Source organism: Rousettus aegyptiacus, unplaced genomic scaffold, assembly GCF_014176215.1.
Source record: "Rousettus aegyptiacus isolate mRouAeg1 unplaced genomic scaffold, mRouAeg1.p scaffold_m13_p_12, whole genome shotgun sequence".
In the NCBI taxonomy this organism is placed as follows: Eukaryota; Metazoa; Chordata; class Mammalia; order Chiroptera; family Pteropodidae; genus Rousettus; species Rousettus aegyptiacus.
The window spans coordinates 17,829,790-17,857,599 of NW_023416287.1; the positions used below are offsets into that span (position 1 = coordinate 17,829,790).

The window sequence follows — 27,810 nt, forward strand, 5'->3', positions numbered from 1 at the left end:
GAGTGCCTACAGCACTAATTTTGGGGGCTAAGGGATTCATCTATTTATTCAGCCAGTGTTTTTGACAGTTTACAATGTAAGCAGACCCCGAGCTTGGCATTGAGGACAGAGAGGTGAACAAGGAACAACATGAGGCCCCATAAGCTAGCTGGACCAGACTGGGGTGCTGTCCTCTCCCATTCTCTCCATCCCCAGCCTGTCCCAGCTCCTACTGCACAAGGATGCAGGATAGAGGCTGAAGCTGGTGCAGGCAGGGAGGACCGAGCTGACCATAGGAAATCTTACCCTATCTCAGTCCTCTGGCTCCTTCTCCACCTATGACCCCCCAGGCCTGTGTGTTTGACTAAAGGACAGGGATTGCTGAACCTGCTAGGTGAGTCCAGTGCGTCAGAGGTGATTCAGGTGTGCGGGCAGGTGAGCAGGAAGGCAAGTGGGCAGAGGTAGAGACATTGGCCCTGTGACAATGGCTCTGACCGTATGTGTGCGGCAACTGATAGGTCTCCCGGGCACCCATGACCGACAAGTGAGGCTCAGCTTTCGGGGTAAGGCTTGCAGGAGTGCTCTAAGGATTTTTGGAATGGGGAGAGTTTCAGTTCCTCCATTCCCAAAGTCCCCAACTTCATCTCTAGGCATCTCTACAGCCTGTTCCCTTTCTCCTCCAGCTCAGTATCCCCAACTCTCTAACTCCTTCCCTCCCCATCTACCTTTCTTTAAGGATGAGTCCAGGGGGACTGAGCTCTGGGCCAAGGATTGGGGGAAATGATATTTTGTGTGTGGGGAGGGGCTGATAAATGACTAGATTCAATTCTGAGCAGGATTTACCCAGAAAACGAGGAGAATTCACTGTGGACAAGAAGCAGATATCAATGAGCTCAGTGGGGTCCTGGGCAGGGAAAAGCTGATCTGTGCCCCATCTAAGTCCATCCTGGGATTAGGAGTCTCATTCCTGGGTTTTAAGAGGTATAGTCTCAGGAGGTGGGGTCAGTCTCAGGCTTGGGAGGTCAGACACAGTTTGGGGTAAGTCAGAATCAAGATGGAAGATTAGTTCTTGATCAGTAGTTATCCCAGATCAGCCCTAGTTTGGTGTTAAACTCATGCTGGGGGGTTGGTTCTAGGTTTGAATGATTAGTCACAGAGTTACCTCCAAGTTTGGAGGGTTGACTCCTGTTTCAGCACTGGGAAGAGGCTCTGGACTGAAGATCAAGGTCAGCCCAGCATTGCATGTCACAAGGTTCCTTCTATCCCTAGCTGTTCCGCTGGCCACACTATGGGGCTCCGCTGGCCCAGGAGTGTCTGTCTGTGCAGGTGGTCAACTGCAGCCGTGTGTTCAGCCCCAGGTGAGTGGGCCTGGGGGAGCCAAGGATGTAGGTGGGGTTAGGGGTGGCTTGGGACCATTCCCCTGGGTCACTCTTCTGCTCCATGCCACAACCCTAGGTCTCTTGGGACTCTGGTGATCTCCCTGCAGCAGCTACAGAGTACTGGGCATTTGGTGCTGCGGGAGGCCCTAGTGGATGAGAATCTGCGGGTATCCCCGGTGAGACCCACCCCAGGCTGCCACCTCTAAATAGAGGATTCCATTTCTCAGAGGGAAAATCCAAGTCCCAGACAGAAGTGACAACAAGGCTTCCCAGCCAGGGCACTTTTCATTGCAGCCCTTGCTGAAGTATCACACAGGCCAAGAACCAGGTTCAGCTCTGAGTGTAAGGGGTGTGGCAATGTTGGAAGATAAGAAGTTTCATGCTGCTCCCTGACCCTGTAACTGGCTAGATTTCCTGACGTGTTATGGAGGGTCGGTATAGCCTGGTAGAAATGGACCTGGTTTAAAAATCTCAGATCCACCATTTCCCAGCTAAGAACTTGGACAAGTTATTTAGCTTCTCTAGGTTGTTCCCTCATTTATATTGTGTGGAGTCATACAACGTGATCTTTTCATTCAGTATCATCATTTGTTGAACTCTCATTATAAGCCAAGTGCTATGCTGAGCAATGAGGATTGAGGGATGAGCAAAGCCAGATAAGGATTTGCTCTCTTAGAGCTTCATATCTAAAGAGAGAGGCAAACATTAAACACTCACACAAATAAATGTAAAATTGCCATTCCTGGGTCTTACAAAAGAGCTGGTAGGAGGATGGGAGAGTAACAGTGGGTGAGATGTGAACTATTTGGGGGGTCGGAAAAGTTTCCCTGAGGAATTAGTGCTTGAGATTCATAACTGAAGGATGATAAGAGTGAATTAAATAGGAAGGAAGAATATTCCAGGCAGAAGAATCAGCATAGGCAAAAGCCTATGTGCCCTGAGAGAGCATCACTGGGGTACAGGACAGGAGCAGATCCCATAGGGGATGGGGCCGAAAAGGTTGGCAGGGGCCAGACCATGCAGAGCTGTGAAGGCCACAGTAATGGATTTCCAAGAGCAATAAGAGAATTTCAGAGTCCTGTTTGGCCCCATCAAGAGGTAACCTACACATGGTAAGTTCTTAATAGATTGTGAGTAGTCAATATTATTAGAGATCAGAGAGGAACAACAAGTCACACAGATACAGGCCAAGAGGGTCTCTCATTATAGGTAGAATAAAAGGCATTTTCCCTGGGCTTCTCTTAGCCCCAGGGCAGTTTGAGGAGCCCTTGGACACACTGTGTATCTGGTTTCAGATCCAGGTGGAGCTTGACCTGAAGTACCAGCTCCCAGAGGGTGCAACTGGAACCTGGGCAGAGGAGGACTTTGGGGCACCCATCCGGGATAGGTAATCACTCCCTGTCCTCAACCTAAACAAAGCCTGGAGGTCCCAGCCCAGGCAGGTCTTGGGAAGCGAGAAGTAGTACCCTGTGTCTGTTGGATATGATGACCCTCAGACCCACGCTGCCCCGCTTGCAGCTCTGTAGTCAGGCTGGGTCTTCTCATTCTTTTTATTTTTATTCCTCCCTAGCTCAGAGCTAATCGTATCCAATGTGGGCTTCCAGGAGCTGGAGTAAGTATGTGGAGATGACCTTGGGTCACTGGGTCAGTCTTTAGATTAAGAACCAGTGATGTGGGGTCAGTACCAGGGTTTGGGATCAGTACTAAATCAATTCTAGGGTTACAAGTCAGTCCTAGAATCAGGAAACAATTCTGAAATTAGAGGAGTCCTAGGTTATAGGTCAGTCCTGGAATCAGTGGTCAGTCCAAGGGTGGATCAGAGGTCAGTCCTAGGGTCAGAGAACTCAAAGGGTGTCCAGAGATGGGTGATAGGTCCCAGACATGTTCCTTGAGGGCCTTTCCTATCAGGCCCTGGGAAGCCCAGCTGGAGCGGCGGGCAGTGGCATTGGGCCACAGGCTAGCTCAAGGCCTAGCTCACCAGGATGATGAGGACAATGAGTTGGAGCTGGACCTGGAGCTGGAGGATGAACCTGACGAGGAGCTTTCTGGTGTTGTGTTCAGCCCCCTCAAGAGGTAACTAGTACCCATCGAACACCCTCTCCCATACCCCACCAGTGTGTCAACCTCACTCACTCACACGCAGGCCCAATGTCTAACCACCCTCACAAGTACATGGTCCCAGGATATGGGTGAGGACTGGATATCCTGGGGTCAAGGATCACTCACGCCTAGGCAGACACTGCCACACTGCTACATACAATTACAATGGCTCATACACAGTTTATGGAACGCATGCAGGCGATGAAAACTTAATGAAGGCAAGGAATTTTGTCTCTTTTGTTCACTGCAGTGGCCGAGTGCCTAGAAGATGTAGGCACACAGGTGCTCAATAAATCTTTGTTGCATGATTTAATGGTTTTAGGGCTCCAGGAATGAGTCGAATTCTGGGTGTAGGGTTGAGATGGAGGCAAGATAAGATTGGAAGGACTCAGAGGGAGAGAACTTATCCCCAGCACCAAACAAGTGTGTGTGTGTGTGTGTGTGTGTGTGTGTGTGTGTGTGTGTGATGAAGGGAGAAAATAAAGTGAGAGATGATCTTAACTCTTCACACAACCGAGCCCGGGGCCTGGACTCCCGTGATCCCTTCCAGTTGCCCAGAGCCCAGGACTTCCAGGTACCTCTCTCCCTCTAGGCCCTAACCCTTGGGAATACCACCTGTTCTCCGCCACATACCTTGGCAGGCTTGGCTTCCTTTTCTTCTCCTTCTGCACCCTTCAGGTGGGGGTCACAGTGCTGGAGGCTCAGAAGTTGGTGGGAGTCAACATTAACCCTTATGTGGCTGTGCGTGTTGGGGAGCAGCGCCGAATGACTTCCACGCAGCGTGGGACCAACTGCCCCTTCTACAACGAGGTACGAAATGACCCAAATTGAGGGAGGCCTAAGAGAATGGGCGCGACCCAGAATAAGAACTGTCCGCGATGGGGGCGTGGCCTAGGTGGACTGGAGCCAAGTCTGAGGTCTGAGGCTAAGAGGGCCTCTTGGAGGGAAAGGTGTAAAAAGGCGCCATGAGGGGGCGGTGGGGAGCGAGGAGAAGGACATTTTCGTTGCAAGAGGCAGGGGTCGGCTGGTGTGAACCCTTCGCATATAACCTCTCACCTCTCATTTCCCCACTTCAATCCAGTACTTCTTGTTCGAATTTCATGAGACCCGGCTTCACCTCCAAGATTTGCTGCCGGAGATCACGGTGAGGAGGGTTGTGGGGAAGAGGTTTCTGTCAGAGAAGGAGAGATGCCGAAACTTCAGGACTAACGCCACCTTCATCAGGCTTTCCATTCGCAGACCCTCCCCTTTATGGCCACCCGGATCGGCACCTTCAGGATGGACCTGGGCCTTATCTTCGACCAGCCAGGTACCGAACCCACCCCTCACTGAGACTCATCTGCATGGACAAGGAAAATGACTCTTTGCGCACCGATCCCAATGTACTAACTTGTGAGACAGCAACCTGTTCCGAAGGCTAACCTCCATGCACTCCCGCTGCTCCCTTCTGAACCGGACGTGATGAGTCCCGGCCATTGCCCGCCTCTCGGATCATAGCCCACGACCGCCTCGCGATCTCCCCTGACCTCCGGCCCGCCCCTCCGCCCTCAGATGGCCACTTCTACCAGAAATGGGCTCCTCTGCACGACCCCCGGGACACGCGCGCCGGGACCAAAGGCTTCGTCAAGGTCACTTTGTCCGCGAGGGCGCGCGGGGACCTGCCACCTCCGCTGACACCCCCGGCCCCGAGACACAGTTCGGACATTGAGAAGTGAGCTGGGGTGCGGTGGAGAAGGGGAGAGTAGGATGGGGTGTGGCCTCCGGGGCACAGAGATGGGGAAGCACCGGGAGTGGAGCTTCTCAGCCGCTCAGAGCCTCACTCGCGTAGGAACCTGCTGCTGCCGCGCGGGGTGCCAGCCGAGAGGCCGTGGGCGCGGCTGCGAGTGCGGCTGTACCGCGCGGAGGGGCTCCCCGCGCTGCGCCCCGGGCTGCTGGGCAGTCTGGCCCGCGCCCCGAACGACCAGCGCGTCCTCTTGGACTCCTATGTGCGGGTGTCTTTTCTGGGGCAGCAAGTAGGTCCCTCCGGTCCTCACTCGGCCCAGGCTCAGGCCCTGATCCGCCGCTGACCCCTGTCCGTCTGTCCTTGCCGCCGCTCTCAGGGCGAGACGTCGGTGCGGGAAGAGGCAGCGGCGCCGGAGTGGAACGAGCAGCGGGGCTTCGTGGAGCTCTTCCCGCCGCTGACGCGCGGCCTGCGTTTGCAGCTGCGGGACGACGCGCCCCTGGTCGACGCGGCCCTCGCCACGCACGTGCTGGACCTGAGGCAGATCTCACACTCGGGCCGCGCGGGTGAGCTCATCTGGCCGACGCCCCCAACGGCAAACCGCATCCTAGCCACACAGCTCCGCTTAGAAAGTGAGGTCCGGCCCCCAGGACAAACCGCGCTCGAAGCCGGCCCGTTCGGAACTTCACCTGCTGTGTCAGGCTATAAAACACCACCCTTGGCTTGACTCAGTTGACAGAATTCTAACCACAGCTGCATATTCAGTAACCACTCCACCCTGCACTCCGTACAGGTTTACACGTACAGAAACAAGCCCACGTTATCTATTTACCTCAGCCCTGTAGCGAGATCACCTGTAGCTCTGCCCTAACCCTGACTCCACCTCCCCGTCCCTGGCTCCGCCCCTAGAGTCTTGACGCCAGGGGTGCAAGGCACCTTTGGAGCCGAGCTGAATTCGTGGATGTCAGGGGCTGGGTAGGGGCATGCGGGTGACCGCTGATGGGGATGGGGTGTTTTGGGTTTAGTTTTTGTTTTTGGATAGTGAAACCGTTCTAGAATTAGATAGTAATGATGGTTGCACGACTGTGTATATGCTAAAAACCACTGAGTTGGACTTTGAAAAGGGGTTTAGAAGTGCCCCCAGGGCCTGGTCCATAGCTGTCTGTCCGCAGCTGTATGCAGACTTCCCTCCCAGAGCAGCGGGTGCTCAATCTGACATCCTTGCTCTTCAAACTGGCAAGAAATAAGGGTGTAGTGTATAGACTGACCTCGTACTCACTTGCCCCATGTTCCGTTTGAAAACACTATTCTTGTCCCCCACAGCGGGGTTTAATCCCACCTTCGGTCCAGCCTGGGTGCCTCTCTATGGCTCACTCCCCAGTGGGGGGCTCCGGGATGGTCTTCAAAGTCTCAACGAAGGCATTGGCCAAGGCATTTGGTTCCGTGGCCGCCTGCTCATGGCTGTGTCCATGGAAGTGTTGGAAGGGAGAGCTGAAGCTGAGCCTATCCAGGCCCCACAGGGGTCCAGGTTGTCCCGGCTCACGAAAAAGAAGAAGAAAACCAGACAAAGCCAGACTCCAACAGGGATTCAGCAGCATCCGGATGCCAGCTCCAGCACTGATGGGCCTGAGATTCCTAGTGCGATGGAGGTGGAGGTGGAAGAGTTGCTGCCCCTGCCAGAGGTGGGGGCTGAGGTTCAGCAAAGGAGCAGGATCACTCTCAGCTCCGGAGTGTGTAACTGGCTCCGAGGCATTAAACACAGGAGTGGGGTGTGTGTGTGTGTGTGTGTGTGTGTGTGTGTGTGTGTGTGTGTTATGTGTCTCAACTTAGGGGCTTGGGGGAAGACTGCAGTGTGTGTACATGTGTTCTTGCGTATTTACACATGTGAGGGGAAGGGGGCTGGCCAATCAGAAGTGGGACAGAGAGGACTAAGCCTTGGGTCCAGTGGGTTGGTGCTGCAAGGGGCAGAGAGGTAGGAAGTAGGATATCTACAACGACTCTTCTAGGCCTTGGTTGCAATGTCTTTCTGTGGGCATTGTGGCCAAGCATAGTCTGGGCTGCAGCTGGGAGGGCGAGGGCTGACTCCAGCTTGACCCACCTTCCCCAGAACTCCCTGGCACCCTGCGAAGATTTCCTGCTTTTTGGTGTGCTTTTCCAGGCCACCATGATTGACCCCACCGTGGCTTCCCAGCCTATCAGCTTGGAGATCTCCATTGGTGTGTGGCCTAGCTGAATCCCTGAGGGTCATGGGTTTGAGGGTGGTCACTCTTGTTCTGGACTTAGGCCCTCGGAAGGGACAGTTGACCCTCAGGAAGGGACGGCCTCAGACTTCTATTGAGGCAGAGGAGGTTGAAGGAGGGGTCAGACGCTCAGCCTGGTGCCTGCTGATCCTTGCTGTTTCGGGCAGGTAGCGCTGGCCGCAAGGAGGAGCAATTGAGCAAAGGGTCCAGGGCTGGGGAGAGAATGGAGGGTGCGACAGGGGAGACGCAGCCTCTGCTGGAGTCGGACTTGGGAGTCAGGCCTGTGGGGGAGCTGGGGACCCCTGCCCAGCGGCCTGAGCCCATGGATGGCAGCGGGTGAGTGTTCCTGGTGGATCAAAGGAGGGCATTGGGGGATCCCCAGGAGTCCAGGACTGCTCCTCGCAGCCTCTGCTCCTTTCCGCCCGGGGCAGGCCATACTTCTGCTTGTCCCTGCGTCACCGAAAGCCATGCGTGTGCGTGTGGAGCCGCTGGGAGGATCACACGTGGCGCCTGCAGAGCAGTAACTGTGTGCGGAAAGTGGCTGAGAGGCTGGTGAGAATGTGGCGGGCGCCCGCGGGGAGGGGCTGGGACATTGGGGCATCCGGGAGACTGAGGCCTTTGAAAGGAGCTCGGGAGTGCGGCTAATGGGTAGAGCACCAGGGAGTCAACGCGTGGCTGGTGCAAGGTTCGAGGGCCAAAGAGCACAGCTCCTGGGAGCCCTGAGGAAGCTAGAATCGTGGAAGAACAGGGATCCAGAATTGTTGGACGCGTGAAGAGGTTGCGGAAGGATATGGGTAAAGCTATTGGCGGTCTGGCCCCAGAGGGGTGGACACAGTGGGGTGCTAGAAAAAAGGATCTCCAGACCCGTTGGAGGCAAAGAAGGGCGGGGCCCTGGGTGAGGGTATGGTCTAAAAAAGGTCGGAGCCTGGTCCTCTTACGACTCTGACTCTCTCGCTTCGTTGTTCAGGACCAGGGGCTCCAGGAGATTGAGACTCTGCAGCGCAGGCCGGGGCCAGGCGCCTGCCCAAGGCTTAAGCAGGCGCTAGAAGAGCTGGTGGCTGGGAGCAGGTAAGCTGAGAGCCTATCTCTGCGCTGACTCCAGGGTGAGGGAGATTCGTGGTGCCAGTTTGGTTCCAAGGGCAAATGGAATCTTCATTTACTTAGCTTTAACGTAAGAATGAGAAGGAGGTGATTGTTCATATGGAGGAAGCTTAATGGAAATTATTTGGGGTTAGGCCAGTCCCTTCCAAAAAAATCCCTTTCCTGCGCTCCTAGAATCTTATGCCTTTTCCCTTCTCTTCAAATCTCCCCTTACCCTTTCCTGTTTCAGCTTATGACCTCCTCTCCTACTTCATGGAGAAAATAGAAGCCTACTTTCCTCTACCCAGTCTACCACCTTTGCCAATTTCTGCATCCATCTAATCTCCTTCCTGCTACAGCACAAGAAGTGTCCTTGCTCCTATAGCCACAGCTATGACCTTGATGTCATCTCTTCTTACCTACTGGAGGAATTACCTCTGCAATTGGGCACTTTCCGTTCTGCAGTATTAACTGGTCCCTAGGTAAAGGTCATTATGTAACCACACACTTCTAGACATGTCCATCTTTGACCTTCGGTGACCTGAATTCCATACTTGCTCCAGTTCCTTCAGCGTCTTTCTGATCCTCTTCTCCAAAGAGTTATTAATCTATTTATTTGATAAATATTTATGACACTTATTGTGCCAGACACTGTTTTAGGCACAGAAGTAGCAGTGAAAAGAATCTTGCCCACAAAAGTTCCTAAAACTTACATTCTGGTCATAGGGACTGGATGGGGACACACAAAAAAACAGGTAAACAAAAAGGTATAAATTTAAGAAGCATGATAAGGATAAATGTCAAGGAGAGAATAAAGCAAGGAAGTATTAGAGAGAGGTCTTGCAATTTTAGAAAGGGTGGCGAGGGGAGGCCACAGCGAAGGTTACATGAAGAAGAAGAAGGAGGAAGCCATGTCTGTAAGGGTGTTCCAGGCAGCAGAGACAACATGTGCAAAGGCCATGAGGTGGTAATGGATCTGGTGTATTTATTCATGGAGGAGCAAAAAGGCCAGTGTGACTGTAGGGTTGTTCGTGAGCAGAGATAATGTTAATGAGGGCAGAGAGATAAAGGGAGCCAGATCATGTAGGGCCTTTCAGGTTTGTTTTATTTATTTATTTATTTGTTTGTTTGTTTGTTTGTTTTTTAATACGCCTACAGCACTCAGTATTCCTAGGTGGTCTCCCATCCAAGTACTAACCAGGCCCAACCCTGCTTAGCTTCTGAGATCAGATGGGATCGGGCATGTTCAGGGTGGCATGGTGGTAGACTCAGGTTCGTTTTAAAGCTTTGGTTTTTATTCTGAGATAAAAACCTCTGGAAAGAGTGGAATGATCTGGGAAGCACTGAAAAGATCACTGTGGTTGCTGTATTGAGAATATTCTGTAGGAGAGGGAGTAAGAGTAGGAGTAAGGAGGGCAGCTAGGAGGTCATTGCAATAGTCGTAGGTGAAAAATGATGGCTTGGACTAGCGCGGTCCAGGGAAAGGAGAAAAGTGGTCAGAAGGTAGAGCCTAAATAACATGTCGATGGATTGATATAGAATGTGAGAGAAAGAAAGATCAGTGAAGAATGATTATGAGGTTTTGGCAGGTTGATTTTTTTGGGAAGTGGGTCAGTCATTGGAAGTTATGCACTTGATTTCGGCAGGTAACTGTTTGAGCTATTTTTGTCAATTTGTTGGAAATGTCAAAAACAGCCCATTAGAGCCTTTAACATGCATATGAATCTCCCAGGGTATAAACCTGCAGGTTCTGGCAGCAGGTCTGAGGTGGAGCTGAGATTCTGCATTTTTAAGTAGGTGATACCCTTCTGTGGGTCCTGGGCCACACTTTGAGTAGCCAGGGTAATAGATAGTTCTATACTAAAGAGTCCTGAGGCTCAAAGGTGAGGCCTCAGTGAATTTAGGAGTGGTCCAAATATAGATCATCCTTGGCTGAGGAAGAGTGCCCCTTTGAGAACAAGACTGAGAAGGACTATGTGGGAGTCTGGGTGTGGGAGGCCTTCTCTGAGGGAGGTAGTCCTAAGGGTCAGTGTTCCCTCCTTTGATTTCCACCTGTCATGCCCAACCCTGATGTTGCAGACAGTTTTGCCAAGGTGCTGAGCGCAGGACAATGAGCCGGCCCAATGCTCTGGATCGATGCAGAGGGAAATTGCTGGTGCATAGCCTGGTATGGGCCGCCGGGGAAGGGAGATCAGGGGCACCCAGCAGGGCCCTTCCACTCATCCTCTCTTCATGCCCCTCCAGAATTTGTTGGCAAAGCAAGGACTGCGCCTTCTACGAGGTCTGAGACGGGACAACGTGCAAGAGAAGGTGGCACTGGCCAAGAAGCTCCTGGCAAAACTGCGCTTCCTGGCCCAGGAGGTAATGACTCACCCACTGATTTCCCCACCCCGAATACTCTTACTCTAAGCTTTCCAGAGGCCTCTGGGCAGGGGAGACCTAACATTTGTCCTGTGGGTCGAAGCCAGGCCATGGGACCCGTTGCTCTGGATGTAGGACCAAGCTCCATTTGGAGCAGCTGAGCATGCAGAGCGTTCTGGGGCCCAGGAGGGATCTAGAAACATGTGGGATATCTTTGGATAAAGACAGGAGAGTACGTTTCCTTGGCGTTGACTTCTCTGGTCTGAAGCTCTGACCACTACCTGTGTGAAGGGTGAAGGGAATTCGCATTTTTTGAAGTGCTTCCTCTGCTAAGCGTCTGCATATGTCATCTTGTGTGATCCTTCCAACAACCTTGGGAAGATGTTACCCCATTTGACAAGTACAGGAACTGAGGCTTAGCCAGTTAAGTGGAAGAGCTGGAATTTAAAACCAGTTCTGCCTCAAATCTAACTTATCTGATTTTTCCTTTGTTTATTACTTTCTGTTATCTGTCTAAGAAAATTTTGCTACCTCCAAGCCACAAAGATCTAGTGGGGGAAGTACACAGAGTTAAAAGATGGGTAATTTGAGCAGGAGACGGATATTTGGTTTGTCCATCCGGTAGAAGCTGTGGGAACAGGTGGTCTCAGCTGCAAATCCACCTCAGTGACCCAGTTCTTTGTCTGCAGCCCCAGTGTCCCCTCCCAGACGTGTTGGTGTGGATGCTCAGTGGGCAGCGCCGTGTGGCCTGGGCCCGGATCCCAGCCCAGGATGTGCTGTTCTCTGTGGTCGAGGAGGAACGAGGCCAGGACTGTGGGAAGATTCAGAGTTTGCTGCTCACAGTGAGTGGGGCCTGGGGGTGAGGGTGCTGGGGACTGGAGTTGGGGGGAAGCTCGTAGGGAAGGGGGTCATGAGCTAGAGGCCTGTGGTTCCTAACTGGGGGTCCCCAAACTCCTTTGCTTTCATTTAAAAATATTAACACTTTTTTTTTTTACAAATTTTAATTATTTTTAAATTATTATTTTTAAAAGTGTACCCAAAGTCTTTTCAATTATCCAGAAGCCAAAAGGAAATTATGCATGTACCCAGGTCAGCTTTGACATGAGATAAACACCAAATTTTGTCACTTCTAGCCCTGTACTGGCCCTTTTGCTGACTAGGCTGACAAATGGGCAAGGCAATGAAAATGGGAGAGTGATTATTTAGTTCCTTGTAAGTACAGCCAGTATGGGACAAAATCTTTCTAAATGAGATATCGCTGGAAAAGATACCAACAGGGTTCCCCAGTGGTAAGAAGCTGTGCTTAGTGAGAAGCTGTGGCCAGTGGAATAAGGGATAGGGAATCTGTGCTGAGGATGAGGGGGGGGGGGTGGAGGGTAGGGTATGGATGTGGAGCTCAGGGTGTAGTTTTGGGGTATGGAGTTTGGAATATAGGAAGTGGCAATGTTGGGTAGGAGGGTAATGGGGATATTGAGTGGAGGGCTGAAGTGGGGTATAAGGGTAAGGTACAGGCTATGCTATTAGGATTAGGGTGCTGGGGTATAGTCTGGTGGTACAGAGTATAGGGCACACCCCTGGGGAGCAAGGCTGTTGGTCTAGCTGGGGTGATAAGAAGTGGGCCCTACACTTTTCCCCACAACAGGCACCTGGGGCAGCCCCCGGTGAGGTCTCTGCCAAATTGGAGCTCTTCCTGTGGCTGGGGCTGGGCAAGCAAGCCAGGGCCTGCACCTCAGAGCTCCCCTTGGACCTGCTGCCTGAGCCCTCAGTCGGGCTGCCCCACAGCCTGCACCAGGATGGTGAGTATGGGGTGGGGCCAGCGATCACTGTGCCCAGCTCCCTGTTTGCCCAAGATGTGGGGTTAGATGCTCAGCTGGGGGTTCAGTAGGGTCTGGGTCAGGGACTCAAGGAGTCTACTAAGCAAACATGGACCCTTTCTTCCCCCGCCCCAGACTTCAGCTACTTCCAGCTCCGGGCTCACTTGTACCAGGCCCGAGGTGTGTTGGCAGCAGATGACAGTGGGCTCTCGGACCCCTTTGCTCAAGTCCTCATTTCTACCCAGTGCCAGACCACAAGGGTAAGGGTTGGGCTGGGACGTGGGCGGAGGGGTGCTGGGAGATAAGGTAGGGTGGGCGCTGAGCTTTTTTCCCCCAGGCCCTATGTCTCTCTTCCTGCCTTGGATTTTCAGGACAGGATATTAGATCGAACTGCCCTGAGTTAGGGGGTAAGGTAGAACCCGGGGGCCTTAAGGGTGAGAAATTGTTTTCTGGGATTGACTTTAAGACTAGTTCTGAGGGTGGCAGATTGCAGTGAGGAAAGGCCAAGGCTGGGATGGCGGGCTCCAGCACCAGTCTGGAAGGTGCTTTCATCTTCTTCACGTTCTTGCTTCTTTCGTTGATAAAGTTATTTAAAGTATTACTTTAGGGGAGTGGTGCTCACCTGGGATGTGTGTTGGGAGCCTTCTTCTGAGGCCTGCCATTGCTTCCTTCCCTGCATGGCCCTCAAGGTCCTGGAGCAGACGCTGAGCCCACTGTGGGATGAGCTCCTGGTGTTCGATCAGTTGATTGTGGACGGGAGGAGGGAGCTCCTACAGCAAGAGCCTCCATTAGTGGTCGTCAATGTCTTAGACCATAATAAATTTGTGAGTGCGACTTGGTCCCCATCTGGTTCCTGACCTCAAGTGTCCCCCACTCCTTGTCTTGATGCCCCCTCCCCTGGCTCCTGAGCCTCTTTCACTTTTGTCTTCACTGTTCTGCTCCCTGCAGGGTCCCCCTGTGTTTCTAGGCAGGGCGCTGGCTGCCCCGAGGGTAAAGCTGATGGAAGACCCTTACCAAAGCCCTGAGCTGCAGTTCTTCACCCTGAGGAAGGGGCCTCGGGCAGTTGGAGAGCTCATCGCCACCTTCGAACTCATTGAACTGGACTACAGTGGCCAGCTTGAGGTCAGAGCGTGGTAGCCTAGCTGGCATAGGCTGTGGATTCCTCCTGTTGTTCTAGCAGGTTGTCCAGCCCCAGGGAATATAGAACATGGACATGTTCCAAGGTTATCCCTCCAAGGCCTTATCCCCAGAGAATGCGGGCTGCATATCTGACCTGGGGTCACCTCATTGGATCTCCTGACTCCAGGTAGCATTAGAAGTAGACATACCCTAGGTTCACCTTGCCAGGCCTCCAGCCCTAGAGAATGCAGGCTGTGAGTTGATCCTCATGCCTCAGACACCCACCCTTCTTGTACATGGCTGTTTCCTAGGCAAACCCTTCCTGCCAATTTAGCCTTGCCCAGGTCCTCTGGATTTATATTTCACTAGTGGCTCTTCCTTTTTTTCTGAGCCCAGAATTTTCCTTCTTCGGTCTGATTCCCCTTTGACCTCTGACTTCTGCAGCCCTCAGTGCCCAGTGATGTGGAGCCCCAGGACCTGACACCTCTGGTTGACCCCCTCTCCAGACACCTATCCCTGCCACCCAATGTGCGCCCGGTCCTCAGGGAGTTCCGTGTTGAGGTAACACTGGGCACCCAGATACTTCTTTTTTCCCCACAACTGAGTGCCCCTCTGTAAGTTGCAGGCCCCTCAATCTCCTACTTCCTGACCCTAGGTCCCTGGATCCCTTATTGGCTGAAGCAGGGATGCCCAGACGGCTCCTAAAGGTGATAGGGTATGGGAGATGCGTGGAGGAGGGGCTGGCAGGGCTGAGGACGGTGCTGGGTTAGGGGTGCTGAGTTCTCACTGCCTCAGGCTCCTCTGAAGAAGCTTCCCCTGAGAGGCCTTCTGAATCGGGGCCCAGAGCTGGAGGAGGACATCCCAGATCCTGGAGAGCTCGACTGGTGGTCCAAATACCATGCATTGCTGCAGGGGCTCCAGGGGCAGGTCGGGGAGAGGAGGGTCCCCGGGGGGCAGAGGAGGGTAAATGGCAAGCAGAAGGATCTATCTCTTTGACTGTGGAACTCTATAGCTTTTTGAGAGCTCTTCATTACGGTCATCTTTTCTTTTCTTTGTGATAATTCTAAAAGCGGGGGATTATTAAGTCTATGATCTAGAGCTGTGTTGTCCAACAGAAATTTCCTTGAGCCACATGTGTAATTAACATTTGTAGTAGCCACCTTTAGAAAAGGGAATGAAACAAAATTAATTTAAATATATTTTATTTAACTTAATAGATCTAAAAATATATCTTATTATATATCTGAAAAGTTGTTTCCATGAGTAACCATTATAAAACTTAATATGAGATATTTTACATTTATATTTTATACTAAGTCTTTCAAATGTGTATTTTACACTTATAGCACAGCTCAGTTTGGACTAACCACATTTCAGGTGTTAGGCAGACACATGTAGCCAGAGGTTACTGTCTTGGTCAACGCAGAACTAGATGATAAACTGAAGCTTTGAAAATGCAAGTGGCTTACCCAGCTGGAACTTGAACTGAAGTTTCCCAGCTCCTTATCCTGAAAAGAGGGTAAAGGAAGTGAGGGGCAAGAGGAATCTCTGACCTGACCTTTGATTTCAGCCCAACTTTGAAGAGGATGAAATGGATGATCCTGGGGATTCAGGTAAGAGATTTGGATTTTTTGCTCTTGCTTTCTGTCTTCCCTCTTCCCCACACGCCAGTATTTCTAACTAGAACGTTTCTGCTGTTCCCAGATGGGGCCAACCTTACTTCCATGAATGGTGAAGCCCAAGACCAGGTTGAGGCTGAAGTCAAAGGGTCTGTGTCCCAGAAAAAAGCAATCACCACTCTGAAGGTGACTGGGTGTCAGGGAGAGGGGATTCTGTTTGGATTCTGGACATTGGGCTGCCACTGAGGACCTTGCCTTTCAGATCTACAACAGCACCCTGGAGGAAGAATTTAATCACTTTGAAGATTGGCTGAATGTGTTTCCCCTGTACCGAGGGCATCGGGGTCAGAATGGAGATGCAGAGGAAGGGTCTGGGCACCTTGTGGGCAAGTTCAAGGTGTGTTTGGGGAAGGAAGAAAGGGAGGATGAGGGAACACAGGTGGAGATGCAGGAGGAAGACTCTTTTACCAGGGCCTTGTCTGTCCTCCCTCAACTCCAGGGCTCCTTCCTCATTTACCCTGAATCAGAGGCAGTGTCATTCTCTGAGCCCCAAATCTCCCGGGGGATCCCACAGAACCGGCCCATCAAGCTCCTGGTCAGAGTATATGTTGTAAAGGTGAGCATCCATCACCCTAGCCCACCTCCATCTCCAGCAAAGGTAACATATGTGAAACCTATAGACTGACAAATTTGGAAGGAACTCAGGGATCGAGGTCCACCTTCTTCATTTTCAGGTGGGAAATTTTTGGCACAAAATTAAGGGACTCCCCAGAGTTATAAAGCTTGCTCATGGCAGCACCAGAATTTAGAGCTGTCTCCTGACTCCTTCGTTCATAGTTCTAGTCTCATAGAGTGGGAAGTAGAATCCCAGAAAGAGCTTCATGATGGCTTGTTGTCACAAGTCTTTGTACAGGTCCTTCCATTGCTTCAGTTTCCACGCAGCACTTTGTGGGGGCCCTGAAGTTTCCTTAAAGGCATCTCAGGGAGTGAGAGGAATGAGTGGGTTGCTCTGCCCCTTCACTCCTAGCACCAGAACAGATGCTGTACTTATATCTGGTTTAAATATAGGAATTCTGACTAAGATGTAATTTAAAGAAACATTCTGTGGCACTATTCTACCCAAATTCAAGAATCCTAGTGCATAATTACATAGGAGGAGTCATCTTGACCTTCTGCTTCCTGCAGACCAGATGGACTGAAATTACTTCCTGAGGTAATACACCTAGAAATGCTAGATCAACAATCTTTTAAATGAATGCTAAGCTTATAGGAAAGCAAATTCTCAATGGGCCCAAGACTATGAGTCAGCAGGAAGTCCAAGATAAGCCCTGAAGCTCAGGTTGTCTTGAGAGGTTTTGTTCATAACTGGACCCCAAACCTTGGGTTCTTATAGCTGATTCAAGGTGGGAGCCACAAGCAAGACCCTCAGAAGAAGCAGCACTCGGAAAGGGCTCTGCTCTCAGTGAAGGTGGGCAACAGGAAGCCTACCCCCTAGGAGAGGAGTCTGTAGGGTAGATGGTCTATCTCAGCCTCCGTTCTAATTGGGAGAAATAGAAAAAAAAAAGTCTTCCCTGAGAATTTATTATTAGGTTTTGCCTTCACATGGATTTAAGACCTGAATTGATATTATCTGCTTAGTCCAGAAAATTCAAAGCTGAGAGACTGGTTCCATAGCTGTAGATAACCAAGTTCACAAACTCCCAAATTATAAAACATATAAGAAAACAATCTATAGGGAAAAATTCTCCGGAAAAGAAAAAACACAAAGAATTAGACTGTTAAGGGCTTTGAGGTTGGAACTATTAAATATTAGAACTGTAAAACAACTGTTTAAACTATTTCACAAGCAGGGAACAAAAGGCTATCAAAAGTGATTGGAAGTTTTGAAAATAATCAAATAAAATTTCTAAGAGCGGAAGACCATTAAATATAAAATCTTATTAAATGCTCGTGCAGAGCAGAATGGTATGTCCACACAACAGAATACTATGCAGCTGTAAAAAAGAATGAAGAAGATCTCCATGAACGGATATGGAGTGATTTCAGTGCCCTTAGTATGCCACTCTTGTCGTAAGGAAGAAGATACAAGAAGATACACATTTGCTCCTTTGTACACCAGAAATGCTGAAAAGAAAAACTAGAAACTCAAGAGACTGGTTCCCTATAAAAGGGTGAATGGTATAGGGATGGAAAGAAAGGGAGAATGGGATCAGGGTAGCATTCAAATAGTATAATGTCATCCACAAGCCAGGCATGAGGCTAATAGCTGCTACTCTGGAATCTACATAATTCTGAAATTTCTATGTAAGAACAAAGTGCTAAGTATAGCCAAGACAATTTTGAAGAACAATGTAGAGAGACAAGAATTATGATAAAGCTATAGCAATTAAGACAATGTGGTTCTGGCATGGGAACAGGTAACTAGGCCACTGAGACAGTGGAGATTTCACAAAACAGACCCAGACACAGATAGAAACATACCAGAGCTGGCACTGCTGATCAGTGGGGGGAGGAAATGGAACTGTTCTATAAGCGACCCAGTGAAACCTTATTATCCATATGAAAAAACTCAAATTAGATTCCTAACGTATAGCATCCACAAAAGATCTTGCTAAATCAAATATTCAATTATGAAGAGCAAAACTCCAAGGAAATATTAACATATCTTTGTGATCTTGGATTGGGGGAAGTTTTATTAATATATAAAAGACTAGTGATTGATATACAAATAGCGCAAGTTCAGATTAAGTTTCTGGCCATCCACAAACACTTTAAAATATGTGATAGGACTGGCCGCACATGGGAGTAAAGGGCCTACCTTATCCGCAGTCTTTAAAGGGTTAATATCCACAGTATGTATAAGTAACTTTGGCAAATCTATATGAAGCAGACAAAAAAGAAAAAAAAATTGAGAAAAACATGAAAATTGACCAAATAAGAAATTCTAATGGCTAATAAACATATTTTAAAAATCCTAAATCTTAATAGCAATCAGAATATGCAAATAATTGGAACCATGAGAAACTAGGTCCTCCTTCTTTCCTTCGAATGGCAAGCTTAGAAGCGCTACCAGACTGGGACCAGGGAGGCTGTGGAAGCCGCCACGGTGCTGGTGGGAATGTGTTAGTTTCCTCTTGCGGCTGTAACCAATTACCACGAGATTGGTGACTTAAACACAAATTTATTATCTTGCAGTTCTGAAGAGCTGAAGAAGTCTGAAATAGATCTTACTGGGGTAAAATCACAGTCCTGGCAGCGTTGCATTCCTTCTAGGGGCTCTTGGGGAGAATCGTTTCCATGTCTTTTTTACCTTCTAGAAGCTGCCTGTGTATCTTGACTCATGGCCTCTTCGTCGTCAAAGCCAGCAGAGTAGCATCTTTAAATCTTTCTGACTCTCCTCTTTCCCTCTTTCACTAATAAGGACATTTGTGATTACATTAGCTTTACCTGGATAAACTAGGATAATCTCTCCATCTTGCGATCCTTAATTTAATCACATCTGCAAATTCCCTTGTGCCATGTAAGGTAACACATTGATAGGTTTAGGGGATTCATATGTGGATGTCTTTGGGAGAGTCATTATTCTGGCTGTCACAGAATGTAAATTGCTAGAACAACTTTGGAGAACAATTTGGCAATATTTAGTGAAATTGAAGATTTTCGCAGCCAATCTCGTAATTACACTTCTAGATATAATCCTAGAGAATTTCTTACATATGTGTACAAAGAAACAGATAAGAACTGCTCATTCTAGCATTATTTGTAATGACAAAAACTTAGAAATAAATTAAATGTTGCTGAGTACGAGAATGTATATAATGAGGGAGACAGAGGAGTGTCAGTCATATGACAGACACTACAGTGAAACTGAACAAACGACAGTAGTAACATGTATCAATAAGGATAAATATCCCAAAATAACTTTGGATGAAGTAAGCAAGTTGGAGAGTTTTCCGTTGTGGAAGATGGCACCAACGCGACACTTCCCTTTTCTCATCTTGAAAATCATCCCCAAACAGAAGAACAAACAAAAAAACCAGCTTCCAATTATGGTGAAATCAGGATGTTCATTAAAATTGCAAACCACCAGGAAGGCTGGAAGAGCTTCCAAGAGCTGTGCAGATGAAGTCTGTGCTGAGGTATGGGGGAGAGGACATCACTCAGCAGAGCTTGAGGGGGTTGCAGAGCCTGTGTCTCAAAGGAGAAGGGCACACCCCGAGGGTTAAAGCCTGCATTGCTCGCGAACGCTAAAAATGCTGGATAAAAAAATTTTAAAACACTCTTAGATGCAGTGCAGAGCTTCTAAGACAGTAAGGTATTTTAGAGGGAAAAATAAAAAAGTAAAAGCAGGAACTGTTTGAAAATCTACAGAGGATTTTGTTTATATATGTATGGTGAGGCCAGTAGATCAGGAGATGGTTGACACTGAGAAACTAGCCTGTTGTTTGTTTCAGTTCACGAGAGGAGGGAGCATGCTGCACCCAGGCAGGGTGACATGGGGAACATCAAGGTCAGTCTGCAGGCAGGAGTGAGGGGAGTTGCCAGGACAAGAGCCTTTATTGTGGTTTGTGCAGGATGGGCAAGGCAAGGCAGGGTAAACTAGTTTAGGATTGAGTAGTTTAAATAATTCCTATAGGTTTTGGGATACAGAGTCTGTCTCGCCATCTCTGGTTTTCTGGTACCTGGCCCTATGGATGATGAAGGCAGAGAAATATTATTTCCTGAAGTATAAGAGCCAGATAATAGAGGTGGGTCAGAGCATGGGCTCTGGATTGGCTGGTTTTCAGATGAAAGTGTTCTAGCAGGTGCCTCGTTTGCTAGCTCCAGGAATTACCTAGCCCTGGGGTGGGGAGGAGTCTCTCCAGGATCAGTAAGGCTCCAGATACCAAAAAATTGAGAATATAGACAATAAGAAAATAGAGTTAATACAGAGACCTAGGGGTAGAAGTGAGTGCTAAAGCTGGCTTTCACTCAACAGTTACTGCTGACCCTCGAGACCCAGGGGAGGAGTTTGACCAAAAGGCGTCATTTGAAGTGCAGCCCCAAGAGCAATACCCTCAGCATAAAGATGAGCAAAAACACGAACCTGCAAGGCAGAAGGGGATACCAAGGAAACTTGCCTGTCTTAACCTTGGCACTGATAAGAGAGGGAAAAAATCTCCATTAAGCATTCATGTCTGCAAACTGACTCTAATGCAAGTCTGGGCCTGAGTTCCCACCTTTTGAGTGATCCCCAGAACCTCAACTGGAGGATTTAATTTAAAGTGTTTGCAGGTTGGTAGTTTGCCCGGGAAACTGGTGGAAGTGAAAGCAACCTGCAATTTAGGATGAGTTCAACCAAATATGAGTCCCGATCAAAAATACCAAACTACCAAGAAGCAAACCATCATGAATAAAAATTAGCTAAGATAACAGATTCAGACCTCCAGGGTCATTAATATTGGAATGACTAGACAGAGAATATAAAATAACTATATATGAAATGTTTAGAGAAATAAAAGTATGAATGTAATATAAACAAGGAACAGAAGACTATTTAAAATAAATAGCCAATTTGAAGGACCAGATAGAATTTTTAGAAATTAAAAGTTTAATATTTGAAATGAAAAACTTAGTGGTAGAGCAAAAGATGTGAACAGTCATTTCACAAAAGAAAATTGCATAAGGCCAACAAGAACATGCAAAGATGGTCAACATTCTTAGTCATCAGGGAAATGCAAATTAAAACTACAATGAGCTGCAATTTCACATACACTAGAACAGCTAAAGTAAGATTGACAATACCAAGTGTTGATGAAGATGTGGAGCATCTGGAACTCCCATACCTTGCAGATAGGAGAGTAAAAAACACTAAAAGTATATTGCTGTATATAAATTACATATCAATAACTTAAGCATAAGTTACATACTTAGCCAATTATATACTGATTAAAATAGAAAAAGTAAGTGTAATACATACAGTTTAAAAACATGCAAAATGGTGCCCTATATTGCTTAGAGATACATATATATATATATATATATATATATATATATATATATATATGCAGTAGAAGTACTTTTACTTTTTGTGTGTGTGTAAGGGATAAATCCCAAGTAAAGAAAGTTCTACTTCAGGGATGGAATGGGAATTTAATCAGGTAAGGGCACTCAGTGTTTCCATTTGTTGGTAGTGTTTTATTCATTAAACTGGGCACATATGTTCATTGTATTATTCTTTTATCTAGTTAAAATATTCTTAATTTAAAAAGTAAAATATGCTTGTAAAAAATAAGTCAAACAATATGGAAAGTTATAAATTGAATCATAAGGCCCTTACACATCTTTCCACATACTTTCCGTTTCATTATATTTTTCATTATACCTATTTGTATGTCTTAAGTATGTCACAAGTAATTTAAAAGAAAAGTCGTCTTGTTTAACCTCTCAGTTAACTCCTTGCAGTGGGAGATCTCCTTGGTAATCTCCTGCTTCCACAGTCTGAAATTAAGTCCAGCAAGGGGAACCTTGGGTTATGACAATGACACTTCTCTCATTTCCACTCCATATCCTCCCTCTAGGCTACCAACCTGGCTCCTGCAGACCCCAATGGCAAAGCAGACCCCTATGTGGTGGTGAGCGCTGGCCGGGAGCGGCAGGACACCAAGGAGCGCTACATCCCCAAGCAGCTAAACCCCATCTTTGGAGAGTGAGGCTGGGCCCCAGGGTTTGGAAATGAGGGGCAACTTTGCCATCTGGCCCTTGGCCCAAGGAGACTCAGCAGGCATACTGATAGTGGGGAATGAACAGAGGCTGCTGAGACTCCTGAAATCCAGACCCCCACAAGATCACCTGCTAGGGCATGGAGCGTCTTCAGCTATTCTCCCTCTTGGCCAGGGTCCTGGAGCTGACCATCTCTCTCCCTGCTGAACCGGAGCTGACCGTGGCTGTGTTTGATCATGACCTCGTGGGTTCTGATGACCTCATCGGGGAGACCCACATTGATCTGGAAAACCGATTCTATAGCCACCACAGGGCAAACTGTGGGTTGGCCTCTCAGTATGATGTGTGAGTCTGATAGGGCCCTCAGGAGCCATTCTGACTCTGACCAAAGACATTCGAGTTCACATTCCCATGGATGTATCCAGATCCTTTGAGTTCATAGAAGGGGATCTCCACATGACTGAGACGTTAGAGTTTAGTGATCAAGACCTAGGCTTGGGAGTTGGGATTCTGTTAACTCATGAGTCACTTGACCTCTCTGAGCCTCAGTTTCCTTATGCAAAATGGAGGTAACAATATCACCATCTCCTTCATAGGAGTACCTGGTGTACATCTTTGGATTTCACGGTTACCGTAAGTGATGACTAGGCTGTCTTCCATTGGAGTTATAAACCTGGATGCCAGGTCTTCAAGGGTTCTCATCCATGCCCCTGTGCCCAGCTGTGTCCCTGACTGAGGCATTTTCCTTTTCTGCCTGCAGGAATGGGTACAATGCTTGGCACGATGCATTCTGTCCTTCACAGATCCTGGCAGGGCTGTGCAACGCTGTGGCCTCCCCGCCCCTGAATACCGAGACGGGGCTGTCAAGGTGGGCAGCAAAGTCTTTCTGACATCGCCTGAGACCCTGCCTCCAGGTACCGAACCCTCTCTGCCAAACAGTCCAGAGAGAGCAAGATGGTAGGACGAGGTACAGGGGGCCCCTGGTGCCCAGTCTGGTGTGTCCCCCCAAAAGCCTACCTCCTGAAAACAGAGGAGGTGAGTGTGGCTGAGTAAGGATGAGGTTCTTGGATGGTGAGGAGAAAGTGGTCTTTGTTGGTGAGCATGAGACTCCCAAAAAGCTAAAGTGGACCCCTCAGAGCCATAGCTAATTGAGTTCCCAGAACACAGGGTGGCCCGTAGGGGATTTCATACAACAGAATGTGGTTGCAGAATTGAGCTCAGGCCTCATAAATGGCTGGTGATCTGTCTCTAAACAGGATCTGAGCAAAAGCCACAGCCCCTCCAATCCCACTGTCCCCCAGACTGCTGGCTTTTTACCAGTGAAGGTTGTTATAGCAGCATTCCCCCACTTTCTGTGCATCGTGGACTTGCTCTCCCACCCCATGAGGCAACAGCAGTTGCCTCAGGTTAAAGCTTCTCTTGAAGGATGCGGGGAGGAAGGCAGGAGGGTTGGGAGCTGTGTGGAACCCAGGCTCATACACCTCTTATTGCAGGTGGAGGTGGTCCCAAGGTGGCAAGTGAGGTCCCTGAGGAGGCCCAGGCATTGCTGGTGCTGCGGCGCTGGCAGGAGATGCCAGGTCTTGGGATCCAGCTGGTACCTGAGCATGTAGAAACGCGACCCCTCTACCATCCCCACAGCCCCGGGCTGCTGCAGGTGAGGGAACTCAGCATCCAACTCCAAAACCCCAGGATACCCATTCCCCAAGACTTCCACTGAGCACTGCACCGCTGCTTCTGATTCTGGCTCCTGATTCTAGTCCTCAGCAACCCTGCTCCAGTCTTGGACCTCCATCCTGGACCTCATACCCCCTCCCTTGACTCTGGTCCTGCAGGAGTCCCATCTCTGGGCTTCCAAGGCTCAGACTTGGCATTCCCAACCTGACCCCAGGTCCCTAGGATGTGGAACTCAGGAACACCAGATCTTAAATTTTGCTCTCAACTTTCATTTTTGAACCTTCATCCTTGAACCCTTAACCTAACCTAACCTCAACCCTGGAAGCTCCACTTCAGACTCCACCTTCGTCCTCATTCCTCTGGATACCTCCGAACATGCCCTCTTGACCTCAGCCCTTCTATCCACCTGGGGGAAATGCGCAGCCTTTGGCCACAGGGCTGTTAGGGGAGGTGGGAACCCCAGCAAGACCATTCAGTCTGGTTCTATTTTGCAAGTGTCCCCAGGGATCTCTTCACATGTGGATTGACATCTTCCCCCGCAATGTGCCTGCACCACCCCCAGTGGCCATCAAGCCTCGGCAGCCAATCAGGTGAGAGAGAGTCCTCGCCCCGCCTCCCATGAGGCGGGCATATCTTGGACTGCCACGCAAGGGCCCTCTGAAAACCTGGGCCGCCAGTGAAGAAGGCAGAGGCTTCTGACTCAGTCAGGCTTTTCAGTTAAGTGAGCCATTAAATCCCCCCTTTTTCAAAAGTCTTTGTGGGTTGAGTGTCTGTCACTTGCAACTGAAAGAGTTCAAATACCAATAAGCCCCCTTCGGCACTGAGCTAGTGAGAGTGGAGTTCTGAGTAGGGTTAATTCATTTCAGATGTCAACGATCTATCACTTTCCACCTCTGGATTTTGCTTTTTTTGGTGTCACTCTCAGAGAGACTTTCACAGTCTGGGGGCAAGATGGCTTCTAATAGTGCCAGGTTTACATTTGACCAACTAGACTACTTGAGCAGAAAAATACCTCTTTCTCAGTTAGAGCCAACTCTCATTGGATCAGCTTGTGTCAAATGCTGATCCCTGAACCAATCGGTATGGTCAGGGGACTGTAGTATGTTGATTGGCCAGTTCTGCGTGATGTTCTGGGTGATGTACACATTGCTAGAGCCAGGTAGGGGTTGGTCTGCCCTACCAGAATCACTCGGATTGACAGTAGTGGGGATGGGAGTGGGGGTCACCAACAGAAACTCAGGGTGCTGTCAGTTAATGAGGGGAAACTGATACTGGGCAAGAGAAAACAGATATCCAGGAAATACTATGACAACCAAGGACAAGGCTATTTGAGTAGGTTCAAGTACATTGCTGCTCCTTGTTGTCCCTTAGGTACTGTATACTGTCATCGCCGCTCTGTCTCTCTCCTCCCACTTCTTTCTGCAGACTGGCTTTCTCTGCTCACCTGCCTCTCCTCTGTACCCCCAAACTTCAGCTTGCATGTCACTTTGGCTTACAGTGACTCCAACTCTGTATCTGATGCTACATGACTCAACCTTTCAAGGTTCTGATTCCGAATTTGTGGCAGGGGGAACCTCACTGGCCCAGTGGGGTCAACAGACCATTCCTGGTATCATCCACTGTGGTTGGTGTGGTCAGGGGTACTTACCTTTCAAGGGACTATGGACCTCCCGATCACCATCAGGTGCTCAGTGAATGTCAGTGACCCTGGCCCAGATCCTGCTTCCTGTAGCCCCTCCCAGGACTCCTCTCAAGGGTCTGAAAACTCTCCTCCAATATATTCCCCAGCTATGAACTCAGAGTCATCATCTGGAACACGGAGGATGTGGTTCTGGATGATGTGAACCCACTCACAGGAGAGATGTCGAGTGGCAACTATGTGAAGAGGTAGGTCTGCTGACCAGGCCGGACAAATGGCTGTATACTGAGGTGATATTGCAAACAGGGGCTTGGGTCCTCGGGTTGAGCCAGAGCCCTGTCCCCTAAGCCATATAAGGTGCCTGGAGCTGGGTGGAGGGAGTGGCCTGGTGGGTGAGCCAAGGGGCAAGCTGGGTAAGGAACCATGTTCTGGGCTTGGCCTCAGCTGATGCCCCTTTGGCCTGCACCTTTCCCATGACTCCAGCTGGGTGAAGGGGCTGGAGCATGACAAGCAGGAGACAGATGTGCATTCAACTCTCTGACTGGGGAGGGGAACTTCAACTGGCGCTTCGTGTTCCATTTCGACTACCTTCCTACTGAGCGGGAGGTGAGCGTCAGGTGCCGGCCTGGACCCTTCGCCCTGGAGGAGGCCGAGTTTCAGCAGCCGGCAGTGCTGGTCCTGCAGGTCTGGGACTATGACCACATCTCTGCCAACGACTTCCTCGGTACTGCATAGCCTTCTTCCTACCTCAGCCTAGTCCCGATTTCTGCCCTCTTTACTCAGCTCCCTGCCCCACCTTGGTTCCCTTCTCTAACCCAGCCCTGGATCCTGGGTTTCAGACCTTAGGTCACTAACCTTTGCTCTCTGGCCTAATTACTGAACTTACTTAGTCCTGAGCTCCATGACCTCCATTCCTACTCAAAGTCTCTGACTCAGCCCTCTGATCTGACCCCAGCTCAGGTCGCTGTGGACTAAGTGCATGGCCTTTAGTCCTTGCTTTGACAGTCTGGTCCAGCTCTTGGCCCTGTTTCATCCGGGACTCATGTGTGGTCCATAGCTGTGGCCTGACCACCACATTCTAACTTCTGATGCCCTGACTTACAGCCCAGCTCTGCTGCACCCCCTCCACCTCGCCCAGATAGATCTTGATCTCCTGCCTAACCCAGAGAGTTCTGGACTTGCAGGATCCCTGGAGCTGCAGCTACCGGACATGGTGCGGGGGGCCCGGGACCCCAAGTTCTGCTCGGTGCGGCTGGCCCGCGATGGCGCAGGGCCGAGGTGCAACCTGTTTCGCTGCCGCCGCTTGCGGGGCTGGTGGCCTGTAGTGAAGCTGCGGAAGCCTGAGGACGAGGAGCGGGAGCAGCGGGAGGCTCAGGCTGCCAAGAAGAGGCAGAGGAGACGGAGGAAGGGACGGCCTGAGGACTTAAGAGTTCACAGACCCGGGAGGCAAGGTCTACCGCCTCACGGTGGGTGTGGCCAGGATAGGATAGGGACCCCGCGTGTGTGGAGCCAGGACTGAGCCACGGAAGAGCTGAGCTTGTTTCCCCTTTTTCTAGGGGAAGGTGGAGGCAGAGTTTGAACTGCTGACCGCGGAGGAGGCCCAGAAACAGCCAGTGGGGAAGGGGCGTAAGGAGCCTGAGCCCTTGGAGAAGCCCAAGTGAGTGGGTGGGCGCGGGGGGGGGGGGGGGAAGCAGTCAGAGCCAGAAGGGAGGGAGGTGTGGCTGCCCAGGGCTTCCTGATCATTCTCACACCACCTTCCCACCCATCCCTCCCGCAGCCGCCCCAAAACCTCCTTCGACTGGTTTGTGAACCCGCTGAAGACCTTCATCTTCTTCATCTGGCGCCGGTACTGGCGCATCCTCGTGCTGCTGCTGCTGCTGGTCTTGATCACCGTCTTCCTCCTCCTCGTCTTCTACACCATACCCGGCCAGATCAGCGAAGTCATCTTCCGTCCCCTCCACCAATCCCGACCCTAACTGACCTCCATCATAGTGCCCAGCCTCAGCCCCCCAGTTCTTGGAAGTCCTTCCCACCATTATGAGCTATTTGAGTTCACTGCTTTCTTTGAATAAACCTTAGCATGCCCCCACGCTGATGCCTGAATACATGCTGCATAATACGGGGAGCAGAGAACAGATGTTCTTGGGTGACATCAGGTGCTAGGGACTCACTGGACAAATGAATACACAGGGATGAAAGGCTGCCCACATGGCCCCACTGCTAAGAGCAGGACCTGGCAGGAGGTTCAGGGCCAAGGAGACATGGCCGCAGAGGTGTCAAGCCCTCTGAGCAGCCCACCTGTTGCTCTTGCCAGTGGCGGGGTCCCTCTCACCTAACGTGCTTATAGCTTCTGCCATTCGATGGCAGCTAAGCACTTTACAAAT

At 49.9% G+C, this 27,810-nt stretch overlaps 1 protein-coding gene and 1 pseudogene across 1 annotated transcript; one reads left to right on the forward strand and one right to left on the reverse strand.

The window, feature by feature from the left end:
* Positions 1-463: 463 nt before the first annotated feature.
* On the forward strand, positions 464-27,810 carry LOC107500781 (fer-1-like protein 4). Its single transcript, XM_036229832.1, is given in 46 exon segments — positions 464-542; positions 816-880; positions 1,249-1,337; positions 1,435-1,534; positions 2,654-2,745; positions 2,929-2,970; positions 3,267-3,431; positions 3,972-4,032; positions 4,137-4,268; positions 4,540-4,602; positions 4,683-4,767; positions 5,010-5,169; positions 5,287-5,470; positions 5,558-5,744; positions 6,502-6,860; positions 7,286-7,394; positions 7,586-7,754; positions 7,850-7,970; positions 8,386-8,486; positions 10,578-10,665; positions 10,743-10,859; positions 11,549-11,701; positions 12,502-12,655; positions 12,809-12,933; positions 13,363-13,497; positions 13,622-13,795; positions 14,237-14,406; positions 14,448-14,499; positions 14,588-14,719; positions 15,363-15,405; positions 15,497-15,597; positions 15,674-15,808; positions 15,911-16,027; positions 21,972-22,099; positions 22,288-22,458; positions 22,874-22,932; positions 22,935-23,027; positions 23,607-23,767; positions 24,292-24,377; positions 25,576-25,674; positions 25,910-25,953; positions 25,956-26,150; positions 26,611-26,852; positions 26,854-26,892; positions 26,983-27,083; positions 27,204-27,810. Coding segments are annotated over 46 exon segments (5,676 nt in total). The 3' UTR covers positions 27,403-27,810.
* Positions 9,648-9,766, reverse strand: LOC118610231 (annotated as a pseudogene).